The following is a 13,109-nucleotide window of genomic DNA, read 5'->3' as shown; positions in this document are numbered from 1 at the left end:
AAATAGTGCCTGCCATACACAAGGTGTTGCATGCTGCCTGACATTAAACTGACAGAAATTAGCTCAGTGAATACAAATAAAGTTAACTTTTTGTTTACTTCAACAAAACTTTACTCATCAGCTTATGGCTAGATCTTATTGCTTGTTTTACAGTGCGGTTGTACGTGTGTGTGTGTGGGGGGGGGGGTATTGTGTTTGCACGCTTTAATCTCTGTGGCGAATGTGTGATGGGTGTGTTGTACTTATTTGACTTTCTGCCTTCTTTTTTCTTCTGTACCTTTTAACTTGCCTGTGACTGTGAAGCACATTGTGTTGCCTTGTGTTTGAAATGTGCTATAGAAATAAAGTTTGACTTGACTTAACTTAAAGTTCCCCATAAAAACCAAAAATCTGAACATGTGTTTTCTTTCTATTGAGTGTGTGTAAAACACAACTTGTTTATGCATCCATCAAGAGACTTCTGTAGGGTTCACCCAGAGGGGACATTTAGAGATTCTCTATTAAACAAGTTTAAAATCACCCAGACACTATTTCAGTTCCTCCTGACTATCTTTAGACTGATATGAAGACTTCTGGGGACTTTTCAGGGTCCTGGATCTGCTGTTGGGGTCAGGAGTCCTCCACAGAGTCTCTTTGAGTTTATTAAATGTGTCTGATGTTATTTTCTTAACTCTTGGACCCTAATGGACATTCACATCTTAATCATTTAGAGTAGTTTTAGACCTCATATCTTATTCTCACCTATAATGACTGTATGTTGAGGCCCCAGGTGATTGCCCTCCTTTGGCTAATGGTGAGTTTCCTTTGTGGTCGCTGATGGTTCTCTGTAGTAAAGTACCTGTGGGCGGTTTTTCTTTGTTTGATGGAGGAACTGTTTGGCTGATCAGAGGCGTTCAACTCGTCTGTTTCCTGTGAATTTTAAGATTTAAAGTGTGTTAAAGCAGTTAAGAAAAACATTAAACATTCTTAAAGTTTATTTAAATTAATATACATCATTTATTGTTTTGGTGAAAGTGGGAACAAAAACGAAACGCCAACAATTCCCCTGGTCCTGGGTCCTAATAATCTAGAAAAAGAAGAAGAAAAAGAAAAAAGCACCTTTGAGGTATAAAATCTCTATCAAAGACAGTATTCAAGCCCCAAAGCATTCTGGGATTGATTCTAGCTACAGAGCAGCTGATATTTAAAAAAGAAAAGAACATTTGTCCTCTGACTTCCCACGGGGACAATCACAGCTCAGGTTGGCATAAAGCCCCGCCCCCTCTGTCATAAATGCTGCAGCCAGCTGCTGATGTAGAAGCTGAGATCTTAGACGAACTGCTTTGGCTTCTGGTTGGAGGCTGGACCGGCCTGTGGTGGGAGGGGCTTGTGCTTCTCTGACGACTCCGCCTGGTCACTGTGGAGATGGGGCGGGGCATCTGCTGCTGTCAATCAAAGAGAGAAAACAGTTTGTATTGATCTGTAACTTTAACTGATGTTTAACTGTAATGACCACAGCCTGATTTCAAAAATCCTATCAAGTTGTTAAAGCCTGCATATCATCACCGTCAGGCTATAACCTCTAACTATTTTCATGTTTTTTATTAGTCCTGTCTATAAAACAGTACATTAGGGCTCTTCAAGAAAATACTAAAATAAAGAGGATCTGTTTGTGGGTGGGGGTACGCTTGAAATCATAAAGCTAAAAAAGTTGTTGATTTAGAAGAAACGTAAAACCTTTTTAATTTCAAGAAGTCATAACTCAGCTCGAAGCCTGAGGTCGTCTGGGCAGGACCTGCTGATGGTTCCATGAACTTGTTTTAAAACTCGGGGAGACTGATCATTCAAAGCCACTGCGCCTTGCCTTTGGAGCGAACTTCCTTTAGACCTGCGCTCTCTGGACTCAGTGGATGCTTTAAAAAAGCACCTAAAAACATATTTGTTTCGGCAAGCATTCTAGTCCAAACTGACCCAGCATTGTGTTTGGTTGTATTTTACACTATTTATTCGACTGTATGATCGTTTTATATATGTCTACTACTGTGAAGCACTTTGTGACTACTGTCTGTGAAAAGCGCTATATAAATAAAGTTTACTTACTTATAACTTTACAACTTTTAGTGAAAAGACAGGAAATTTTCAAGTTTAAAGAGTTGGACATTTAAAAGAAAAATGACATAACTTTGGAGAAAATAAAATAGCATTAAAAAACATTGAAAAAATGCTGTGACTTAAGGTGAAAAAAAAGTTCAAAAAGTAAAAAAAAAAAAAAACTCTAAATTTTTAAGTTCTTACAGCCATAACCTAAGAAACAAAAAAAAATCTCATTAAAATCAAATTTGAATGTTAAAAAAGTCAGACCTTGAATAGAAATAAACTTTTAATGTTAAAAAAGTTTCAAATTTAAACTTGAAATTTTTATGTTGTAAAAGTTATAAGTTAAAGAGAAAAAAAAAACTAAAATTAAACATTGAAAAAAGTTTTCGATCAACAACAAATCCAAAAACAAAATATTTACATTAAAAAACATTGTAACTTAATTTGAAATAAACCTTAAACTTTAACATAAAGAAGTCAGGAAACTGGAGAAAAACACATGAAATTTTAGTGTTGAAAAGTTTTTTATTTCTAAGAAAAAAACTCAAAATGTTCAAGTTAAAAAGTTGAAACTTTAGGAGAAAAAGCTTGACGTTTTCGTGTTGAAAAATCTGTAACTTAGTCCAGTCTATTTAGTCCAGGTCATCACTTTATCATTATTATCTGGACTAAGAAGAGAAATTCATAGAAACTGGGACTATCAGACACTGTTTCCTGTTTTGCTTCTCGTAAATATACGGATTTAAAAAATTGTATATTTAGGTCTTTATATATCAAAATTTTCAAATGAATAAATAAAATAAAAATTTACATTTAAAATGTTTTGATGTTTTTGATTTATTTCTCGTGAATTTTGAGATTTTCTCAAGAATTAACAGATCCTGTTTATCTTTGTATTTCTATATTGACCCTTCTGGTGGGCAGGATTTTGGCACAAGCTCTCGTTGACTCTCTATCTTGGTTTAACATTTGTTGACAGGCTGACAGACATAAAGGCAGACTAGTAGCTCTGATTTATATTTTTTAAAAATAGGTCAAAATCATGAAAAATAAAAATGTGTGTTCTGCATCCGTGTGCATCTTACCTTGTATTTTGGACAGAGCGTACTCCAGACCCCTCATGGCTTTGGCCTGGTTACTCTTAAACCTGGCCAGTCCAAACTCCTGAAAGACACAGTTAGCTTCTTTTAGATCAAACCAACATAAATTCAAATCTATTTACAATTAAAACTACATTAAGCTACGATAAATTTGTAAATGTGTGCCGCTATCTACTGCCAAATTCAGCTGGATTAGCTGTTAGCATCCCCTGTTAGCATTGAAGCTACCGTGGTACCAGCAGCTACCACTAGGTTGGCTTTGTAGGTTTATGTTGCATAATTCCACTCTGGCCTGGATCTGAGCACACCTGACCCCAGAGTCTAGTTCCATTAGTCGCTGTAAAAGCAGGAGTGCATGGGCTCATTACAGCCGTTGAGTTACACAGTAGATGAAGGTAGGAAGAGGGTCGTTGTTGGCGTCCCAAAAATAATTTTTTCCTACCTGATGGACTGGATTATTAACCGTAGCATAGACTAATGTCAGCCTGAGTATATGCCATGGCTGCCTCTTCTTCTTTTCTCTTCTTGGCAGATTTGCCAGCAAACTACATGCATACCGCCCCCTACTGGTTATATATGTAGTACCAGCGCTGACCAACATTACTGAAATGAAACCAGACCCCTGGAGAGACGGGAGCGATTGCACCATGGTACGTATGAAACAACTGTGCCTAATGTGATAATGCCCTATCTCTCTGTGATGTCTGTAGCTCCGCCCTCGGTTCTGAATTTAGATTCAGCACGTGTAAATATCCACCTGGATGGGCCGGGCCAAGCCGTACACCGCTGAAAAGATCCAGGCCTCCCTCCTCAGTTTGGTCCAAGATGGCCGACTGCGGTCCTCCTCGAACAAGCATCGCTCCACCACCGTCTGAGACGCACGAACAGCACAGACTAAACATCACAGTCTTTAAACATAAAACACAGATGAAACTCAGCAGTGAGGATGGTTAAACATAGCTATGATTCTTCGGTTTATGAGACTTCTACAAATATAACATTAAACTCATTTTAAAACAAGAACATCAATGAAAAGTTCTAGCATAAATGATGAACGCCACCGTCATATTCACCATCAGCGTGTTGTGGTTCAGGTTCCACGTCTTTGTGATGAGAGTGTGCGTTTGCGGGTCCACAATGGAGTCCTCCAGGACGTACACGGCCCTTGCCATGTGGGCGGGGAACACGCGCTCCGCCCAGCCCGGCAGACGGTTGGTTTTGGTTAGCAGTCGCCGTGACAACAGGTGGTTGCTGGGGGTGACCTCACGGTAAAGGACGTCCTCGGTGAGAACGTGGGAGCTGAGACGTAAAGACAGCCAGGTAAGAGGCATGACCACCAGGTGACCAGCAGAGGGGGACATTTTCAGAACTGATGACGTTTTGACAAAATGAAGAAACTTTTAAAAGAGGCAATATTTTTTTAAAAACGGAAGTTTTGGAGCGGTACGATTTAAAAAAAGAAAAGGTTAACATTTGGAAAACTGTTCAGTAGGAAATGCAACCATGGCAGCATTCATGCTAAGACTATTTTCAACAGAGCAGATCAACCCAGGGTCAGTAAAGTTTATAACAACTGGGTTTTATTTTCAAATGAGAAATCAACAACCAGGGAACAAGCCGTTTCCCCACAGTTAGGAAAAACATGGTGAACATGCCTTTAGTGTCAACATTACACTAAGAATCCAGAAACATTTCCAGATTTTTCTTTTCTTTTTTACAAAAATTAAACTAATCGTTTTTATGTTTGGATCAAAAAAAGGAAAATCAATGAAAGGAACAGTCCGATTATAGCACACACACACACACACACACACACACACACCCCGGGGAAAATAAAAAAGACAAATTAGAAACAAAAATAAGACAAAAAAAAAACACAACAACAACAACAAAAATAAAAACAAATCAAAAACAAGAATCAAAATAAAGAGACAAAAAATAAACCAAAAACTAAACAGAAAACAAATACATTAGAAAAAAAACAAAAAAGTAAAACAAAAAACAAGAAACATCACAAAAACAACATAAACAAACAAAAAAGAAATGAAATCAAGAGACAAAAATTAGACACAAGAAACAAAAAACAAACTAAAGACATAAATAAGAAACAAGAAACAAAAAGACAAACAAATAAGAAGAACCAATGAGATACAAATCACAAAAAACAAAAGAAAAAAATTCAAGAGACAAATGAAAAAATGAGAAACAAGAAACACTAAACTAAAATTAGTGGGAAAAAAAAACACAAGAAACAAAAATAAATGAAAACGAAAAGATAAGAAACCACTCCTGAAAAAACAAAACAAACAAAAAAACAAAAAACGACATCAAGAGATAAATAGACACAAGAAACAAACTAAAAAAGACAAACTAGAAACAAAGTCAAGAGACAAATGAAAAAAAGGGAAACAAGAAAAACTAAACTAAAATTAGCAGGAAACAAAAACACAAGAAACAAAAAATTGAAACAAAAAACAAAAAGATGAGAAACAAATCTTAAAAATACAACAAATAAACAAAAGAAACAACATCAAGTGACAAAAAATAGACACAAGAAACAAACTAAAAAAGACAAACTAGAAACAAAAATGAACAAAAGAATCTAAAAGACAAACAAAAACAAACGAGAAGACCAAAAAGAGGTACAGATTACAGAAAAAAACAAAATCAAGAGACAAATGAAAAAAGAAAAGCAAGAAACAAGAACTAAAATCAACAAGAACCAAATAAGCAAGAAAAAAGATAAATGAAAAAACAAAAATGAGAAATAAATTACAAAAATACAACAAAAAACATAAAAACAAAAAACAAATGAAATCAAGGGACAAAAATATACAAAAAATAGAAACAAAAAAGACAAACTAGAAACAAAAAATAGACAAAAGAATCAACAAGACAACGCAAAACAAATAACGAAACCAAAGAACAATCTCAAACAACGAGAAACAAGAAACACAAAACTGAATTTAGCCTTTAATGCTTTTATCATGACTTACCTGTAAGGGTTTGGGTAGCGCTGCCAGAAGGCTGCTAACACCTGCTGCCAGGGACTCTTAATGTCGACGTCACTGTGGAAATACCGACCCATGTCTGCAGACACAGAGCCGCTGGAGGCTCCACTAGCAGCTACAGCAGAAAAACAGTCAGTCAGAAATACCGACCCATGTCTGCAGACACAGAGCCGCTGGAGGCTCCACTAGCAGCTACAGCAGAAAAACAGTCAGTCAGAAATACCGACCCATGTCTGCAGACACAGAGCCGCTGGAGGCTCCACTAGCAGCTACAGCAGAAAAACAGTCAGTCAGAAATACCGACCCATGTCTGCAGACACAGAGCCTCTGGAGGCTCCACTAGCAGCTACAGCAGAAAAACAGTCAGTCAGATATTTAATTCTGTGTATTTTCTGCTGCTGTTTGGTTCTGTTCAGAATAATTCCTGTTCTATTTTATGTTTGTCGTGTTAGAGACTGGGTCCAGTGAGGGTTTTTCTGCTTGCTGTGCCCAAATCCTCATTTTCAGAGCTCTTTGTTTTCACCAGTGTAGGTACCAGATGTGCTCAGGGTTCAGCATCTATCTGCTAGTGCAGGGGTTTTCAAAGTGTGTGAGAGTGAGCCTCCCCTAAGAAGAAATTATTCATTCGGTGGACCCCCACGCACCAAAAGGATTCAAGTTGAAAAAAATTAAACAACAACATTTCAAACATTTACGTCTAATCTTTAAACATTTTAACATTAATATATTTTTGGATATTTTGGTTTGCAAATGTCCTTAAACATCTGCCTTTCCCTTTTATACAGTTATAATGCCATTAAATACCCTTTTTCATATTTTTTTGGTCATTTTACAACTTCTTTTTGCCTCTTTTTCCCCATTTTTTCCACTTTTATCCCGTTTCTGCCCTTCTTCACCTTTTTGCCCATTTAAGCTACCTTTCATCATTAAATATCTTTTTTTTCTCATTTTTGCTATGTCTTTTTGCCACTTTTCTCAATTTTTGCCACTTTTATCCAATTTTTTTGCCCTATTTTACAATTTGTTGCCACTTTACGTCCATTCAAGCTGCCCATTGCCATTTAATACCACTTGTTTCCTTTTTCCCAATTTTGCCCTTCATCACAATTTTTTTTGCCACTTTTATCCCATTTAAACCCATTTCTCCCCACATTTTTAACCACTTTTGCCATTTTTATCCCATTTTTTGCCCTATTTTTTTTTCTTTTACAATTTTTTGCCACTTTTATCCCATTTTTTGCCCTATTTTTTTTTTACAATTTTTTGCCACTTTTATCTCATTTCCCCCCATTTTTAACCACTTTTTGCCACTTTTATCCCATTTTATCCCCCCCCATTTTTAACCACTTTTTGCCACTTTTATCAAATATTTTTACAATTTTTTCAACCTTTTGTCCATTTAAGCTGCACCTTGCCATTTAATACCACTTGTTTCCTTTTTCCCCAATTTTTGCCCTTTTTCACAATTATTTTGCCACTTTTATCCCATTTTTTCCCCCTTTCTTAACTTTTTTGCCACTTTTTGCACATTTAACCTACCCTTTGTCATTACATACCACTTGTTTCCTCTTTTTTTGTCCATTTTTGCCACTCTTGACTGCTTTTTGCCCATTTAAGTCACTCACCCATTTCTGCTACTTTCTGACCATTTTTCCACTTTTCTCCCCATTTTCACCCCTTTTCACTCATTTTTTGCTGCTCTTTGACCATTTTGCCACCTTTAGCCTATTTTTATTGCTACTTCCAGCTGTTTTTGCCACTTTCACCTCTTAGATTGTGGCTCTTGCAAAGGTATCTTTAAAACTTTTGCTCTTTGGTTGAGTAACACTGCTCTGTAGCATAGTCCCTATAGTAACTATAAGTTTATTCATTTTTCTCCATGCACAGCAGAGGTTAGCAAAGACAATCACCTTTTCTCTGGTTCTGGTTCTGCGCCTCCCCTGAAGCTCTGTAGCGCCCCCTATAGGAGGCCCGCCCCACACTTTGAGAACCACTGCGCTAGTGTATGCAGTAGCTCTATGTTTGTATGGTGCTGTGATTAGTACATCAGAGAGTTTGTAGAAGTTGTTTGCAGCATCTTAAAATCAAATGTTTGATTAAAAAAAATCTACATATACATTTATATCTGTTTTTAGATGACCGAATCGATCAGCTCATCATTAGTTAAGACTTACAATCTGTCTTTTTTAACTATGCTTTAGATAGATCATTAGTTAATGGGCCCATATTGAAACTGAAGACACAGATAACCTTTTTTATATTTATTCAGAGTCCCAAAGGGTTTCTAAATGTGCCACTTTTAATAAAAGGCAGCTCAGTGAAAGTTAAAGTATTTAACAACAATTCTGTACCGCTGAAAAACTCACAACAGTGCACTGACTTGAACTTTGTGACGTAGAAAAATCATTAACGGTGATAAAGAACCGATAAGTAAAGGGCAAAACGTTTGCGTTGGCCGGGAATCGAACCCGGGTCAACTGCTTGGAAGGCAGCTATGCTAACCACTATACCACCAACGCCTGATCTACTCTGCAAGGATTTTCGTTAATAGAGAAAAAAGATGTCATGATCTCTAAACCGTTTAAACCACTGACTTCTAACATTAGCTAAAGGCTCGAGTGCTACTACTAGCTCACATTATCATTTTAACCTATTAAATCAGTTCGTCAGACGTAGCGGTGTAACGGTTCAAAGAGTGACCGTGTGAATTCCTGAGTTCCCCGTCTATGTTTGGTTGTCGCAGCTCCACCAGATGTTTCACGTATCATCCTTCCTTCAGCAGTCATTAAAGACACTTCTAATAAGTGTACTCTGGGTATGTAATTTAAAAAAGAGGTAGTAGCTGTACGACAACCACAGACGTCTTCGGCTCAAAGTCATCAGATAGCATGGTGACTAATCACACCGTAACACCAGTACCCACTAGCTCCTGTTTCCCTGTGTTTATTCGTGTTCAGCAGTCCTAACAGTCGATAAATACCGACATATTCCTTCTTAAACGGCATATCCCAGGCTCCCTCGAGCATATTTAGTCATGAATACTGTGAGCTCAGGTAAAATGAGCCGGAAGTTTGTATCAGCAGGAGCCGTAGCGATGTTCGTGCTATGGAGTTAGCAGTTAGCTTCCCCCGCGGTGATGCTGATGCTGCGGAGGAAGCTAACGGCTAACAGCTCAGGCTAACGGAGCACCATACCTACCTGCAGCCTTTTGTTTCCGGCCAGGTGAGCTCGGTGTCGGATAAATGAGGTCTGAAGAGAGGCAGCATGAGGGGAAACGGCGAATCTGCGGGTTTCAGCCGTGAAAACGCTGATTATTTAACACAGAAAGAATCAGGTGCTCATTTTATTAACAGTGTACTTCCAGTTTTCCCCACTAGATGACGAGCTCTGCTCACTTTTAAAGGGAAAACAAGCTCTCCGTGTGTAAGAAAGATGCAGATTTAGTGTAATAATCTACATTTCTCCTGTTTGACCTTTAGGGATGGATCTGCAGCCAGCACCAAAGGAGCAGGTGACAAATTAGCTGCTGCTGGATCCATTTTCGCCTTTATTCTGACTGCTTTCTATGGAGAAACAGGCAACAGGTGACCCAGTATTGGACAAACACACTGTAGCACCTCATCAGCTCTTCTGAACTTTAATAAAGGGGCCAGGATAGCCTATAAAGCTCTTACCCATTTAGCAAAAACTAACAGTAAGTGAACGAATGATTTAGAAGCAGATTTATGCAGGTACCAAAGCCAGAGAGCTATCGGATACCCAAAAAATCAACCTAAATCCCCAACAGTCCTTCATGAGCGCTTACTAGAGCAGTGGTTTTCAAACTTTTTTCACCCAAGGCACACCTAAGGTTAAGCCAAAATCTCAGGGCACACCATATTCATATCAATACAAAATGGACCTTTTAAATAATATAACAGTCAAGCTGGCCCATAAGGGGGATAATGGGGAGACGTTTCTGGGGCCCAGACAACTGGGGGTGGCGGAAGTGGGCAAAAAAATGGTTAAAGTGATGATAAAACATGGCAAAGTTGGGTAAAGAGTGGCAAGACAAAGTCAAAAATAGTTAACAACTGGCATAAGGAGCCAAAGAATTGGTTAATAGTGGCAAAACATGTTGAAAGTGTCAAAAAGGTGACAAAAATGGGTTACAAGTGGAAAAAGGGGTTAAATATTGTAAAAAGGTGGTTAAAATTGTTCTAAAGTGATTAAAAAATGGGCAAAATTAGAGAAAAAAGTGGCCAAACAAAGGCACAGTGAGTGAAAATTAGCAAAAAGGTGGCACAAATGGGTTTAAGGTGTCAAAAAGGTGACAAAATAGGTTACAAGTGGCATTAAAGTGGCCAAAAAGGGTGGTAAAAAGTGGTGAAAAGGTTGGTATAAAATGTCCAAATCATAGGAAAAGTAGGCGAAAACCGACAGAAAGGTAGCAAACATGGGTTAAATGTGGCAAAAATTTCCAAAGATGAGTCATGTATTTTTAAAATGTTGCAAAATTGCAAAAATAGTTTAAGTCGACAAAATTAATGGCAAAATAGGTAGAAAAATTGTTTAACTTGGTTAAAAGTAGCATGAATAATCATCATTTCAACACCAATAATAGCTTGCCAAATGAGGTAACTGTTAGCCAGGATGCTAGCACCAATGCTACTGATCCAACACACACACTCATCAATACATCACAACTGGGGAGGGTCTATTCTCTGGGGGTTTTCAGGGGTCCAGCCAGATTCCAAAGGCACACCTAGACTAGTCTAAGGCACACTAGTGTGCCTCGCCACACCATTTGAGAACCACTGGTCTAGAGCATCAGAACGCAAGCAAACCCTAATAATGCACAAGGCCGTCTATAAGGGCTTTCTGGGGCCCAGCCAAACTTGGGGCCAGCATTAAGCAAAATTAAGCTGTGGTATTTTATATTTAACCTGAATGATAACCACTATTATCAAAAAAACACATTTTCAATTTGTGTAGTAAGTAGCCCTCTTAAAAATGTAAGTCCTTTTGTTAAAAACAGAATTAAAATATGTTGAAAATAGCTAATATGAGTTTTTAATGGCAAAATGGTGGGAGAGGTGGTGAAATTACATTTTGAAAGGGGCAGATATGGGTTAGAAATGCCAAAAATTAGATTAAAGTAGCAAAAAAATTGCAAAAAATTGCAAAAAATGGGTTAAAGTGGCAAAAATGGGCATATTAGGTGGTAAAAGGGGATGAAAAATGATATAAACTGGCAAAAAAAGGTTAACTGAGGCAGAAATAGTCAAACTGGCAACGATGGGCATATCAAATTCTGAATTGTGGCTTAAAACGTGGTAAAAGCGGTTAATAGTGGCAGTAATATGTCAACAGAGCCAACAATAGGCAGATAGTTGCAAGATTTGGTTTAAAAATTGCAAAAAGACAGAAAAAAAGTGGTGGAAAGGATTTAAAATTGATCAGAATGGGTTTTAAGTTGCAAAAATGTGTTAAAATTTGGCAAAATTGGTGTAAAGTGGCAACAGTGTGATTCAAAAATGTTCTTAGTTTTTTTAAGGCATCTGGAGACCCCCTCTCAGTGTCTCGCGACCCCCAATGGAGTCCCGACTCCAACATTGAGAACCCCTGCTGCAGAGGATGCAGCTGCCTGAGGCTTTGCACGGCCCTGCCGGACTGGCACTACCTGTGCCCAGGTGGCCCTCTGTAAGAGTGTCATATGAAGATCCCACCTTCATCTGCGTGAGTCTGTCAGTGAACGGTGAGCACAGAGGTTGTGGAGCAGTTCAGCTACCATGGCAGCATAATCATTTGATCAGTTTGCTGTGAGGCAAAGATCAACTGCAGACTTGGCCTTGTGCATAAATAATCGGATGAAAGTTTCTTTTGGTCCCTGGTCCGCCCGGTCTTATTATGTTCTTGTGAGTCGTGGATGCTGATTGATGGCCAGAGGCGCCGGCTGGACTCCTTTGGAGTAACTTGTCTCCGGTGCATTTTTGGGTAAAGGCCGTGTGTCTAATCTTAACTTGGAGCTGGTGTACTTGGTGATGCCAGCTTGCCAGGCAGCAGCAGACAACAGTCATCTGGTTCCCCGGGGGGGGTGTGAAGCTGGAGCGTTTGTTATAGTGCCACACAGGGATGTACTCAAAAACGCTACCCACAAACAAGTTCACGATGCCCATGGCCTTGGAGGAGATACTGGTGTGAGGGTGGACCTGCTTCAGGACCATGCTCTCTTCCTCTTTCTCCTCTCGACACTTTTGGTGGGCTTAGATCCAGCTTTCTTGGGCGCTTTCTGGATCAGACATGGTGATAGTGGAAAACAGTTTCAGGGCTACTGTGGGTAGAGCCGGTCATCTCTCCATCGGAAGGTTGCAGGTTCGATCCCCAGCCCCTGCAGTCACATGTTGATGTATTCTTGGGAAAACACTGCTCCCACTGCTTCACTGGTTGTGTGTCAGTGGGTATGGATGCATTTGAATGGGATTACCTCCAATTTCCACATTCAGCAAACGCGCCGTGAACCGCCGGCAAATCGTACTGCGGAGCAAATCGCTCCCTCTCTAGTCTATCAGAGCATTTCCACAGCCGGCGCGTGTCTATACCGACACTTTGCTCTGCTTCGTTCGAGCTACGCTGCAGGTCTATTTTCAACGCTGCCAAACCGCGTCAATACCCGTCGATCAGAAACCTCCAGAAGAGGAAATCACAAGTGTAGAATATCCGGTTCTTTCAAAATAAAACACAATGCACAGACTCCTGATTGTAAATCATCACTTTATCAACATTACGGCTCATCCTGCAGCGAGAGCAAAGGGTCACCAACAGGTCAGTGGGTCACAGAGCTACAACGGTGCCATTGACGAGGAAAAGTTGACTTTTGGGGAAATTTAGCCAAAGAGTTTTACATCAAACCACAGATCCTTTAAGCAAACATGAACCTTTT

At 39.0% G+C, this 13,109-nt stretch overlaps 1 protein-coding gene and 1 non-coding gene across 3 annotated transcripts; both read right to left on the bottom strand.

Annotated features, from left to right (window-relative positions):
* Nucleotides 1-1,000: 1,000 nt before the first annotated feature.
* LOC121504411 (PRELI domain-containing protein 1, mitochondrial-like) lies at nt 1,001-9,545 on the bottom strand. Of its 2 annotated transcripts, none has more exons than XM_041779138.1 (6): nt 9,386-9,545; nt 6,173-6,302; nt 4,250-4,475; nt 3,934-4,047; nt 3,162-3,240; nt 1,001-1,424 (listed from the first exon to the last, which is right to left on the bottom strand). In XM_041779138.1, the coding sequence occupies exons 2-6, from the start codon at nt 6,262-6,264 to the stop codon at nt 1,309-1,311; spliced, it is 627 nt and encodes a 208-aa protein (XP_041635072.1). In that variant the 5' UTR covers nt 6,265-6,302; nt 9,386-9,545; the 3' UTR covers nt 1,001-1,308. The 2 variants fall into 2 exon arrangements, with proteins under 2 accessions (XP_041635072.1, XP_041635073.1); XM_041779139.1 differs by having other exon boundaries at nt 1,001-1,421.
* On the bottom strand, nt 8,635-8,706 carry trnag-ucc. The gene has a single exon. It is a non-coding gene; the product is annotated as a tRNA-Gly (tRNA).
* Nucleotides 9,546-13,109: the final 3,564 nt, after the last annotated feature.

This window comes from Cheilinus undulatus, linkage group 22, assembly GCF_018320785.1.
Source record: "Cheilinus undulatus linkage group 22, ASM1832078v1, whole genome shotgun sequence".
Classification (NCBI taxonomy): domain Eukaryota; kingdom Metazoa; phylum Chordata; class Actinopteri; order Labriformes; family Labridae; genus Cheilinus; species Cheilinus undulatus.
The sequence above is the reverse complement of the archived record's forward strand: the minus strand, read 5'-3'. Positions and strand labels throughout refer to the sequence as shown.

Bases quoted from the DNA above. Each gene is read 5' to 3' on its own strand.
- LOC121504411 (XM_041779138.1), bottom strand. From the start codon at position 6,264: ATGGGTCGGTATTTCCACAGTGACGTCGACATTAAGAGTCCCTGGCAG. The intron at 4,476-6,172 runs GTAAGTCATGAT...TTTACGTCTCAG, and splicing joins CGCTACCCAAACCCTTACAG to CTCCCACGTTCTCACCGAGG. The intron at 3,241-3,933 runs GTGGATATTTAC...TGTGTCTTTCAG, and splicing joins GCTTGGCCCGGCCCATCCAG to GAGTTTGGACTGGCCAGGTT.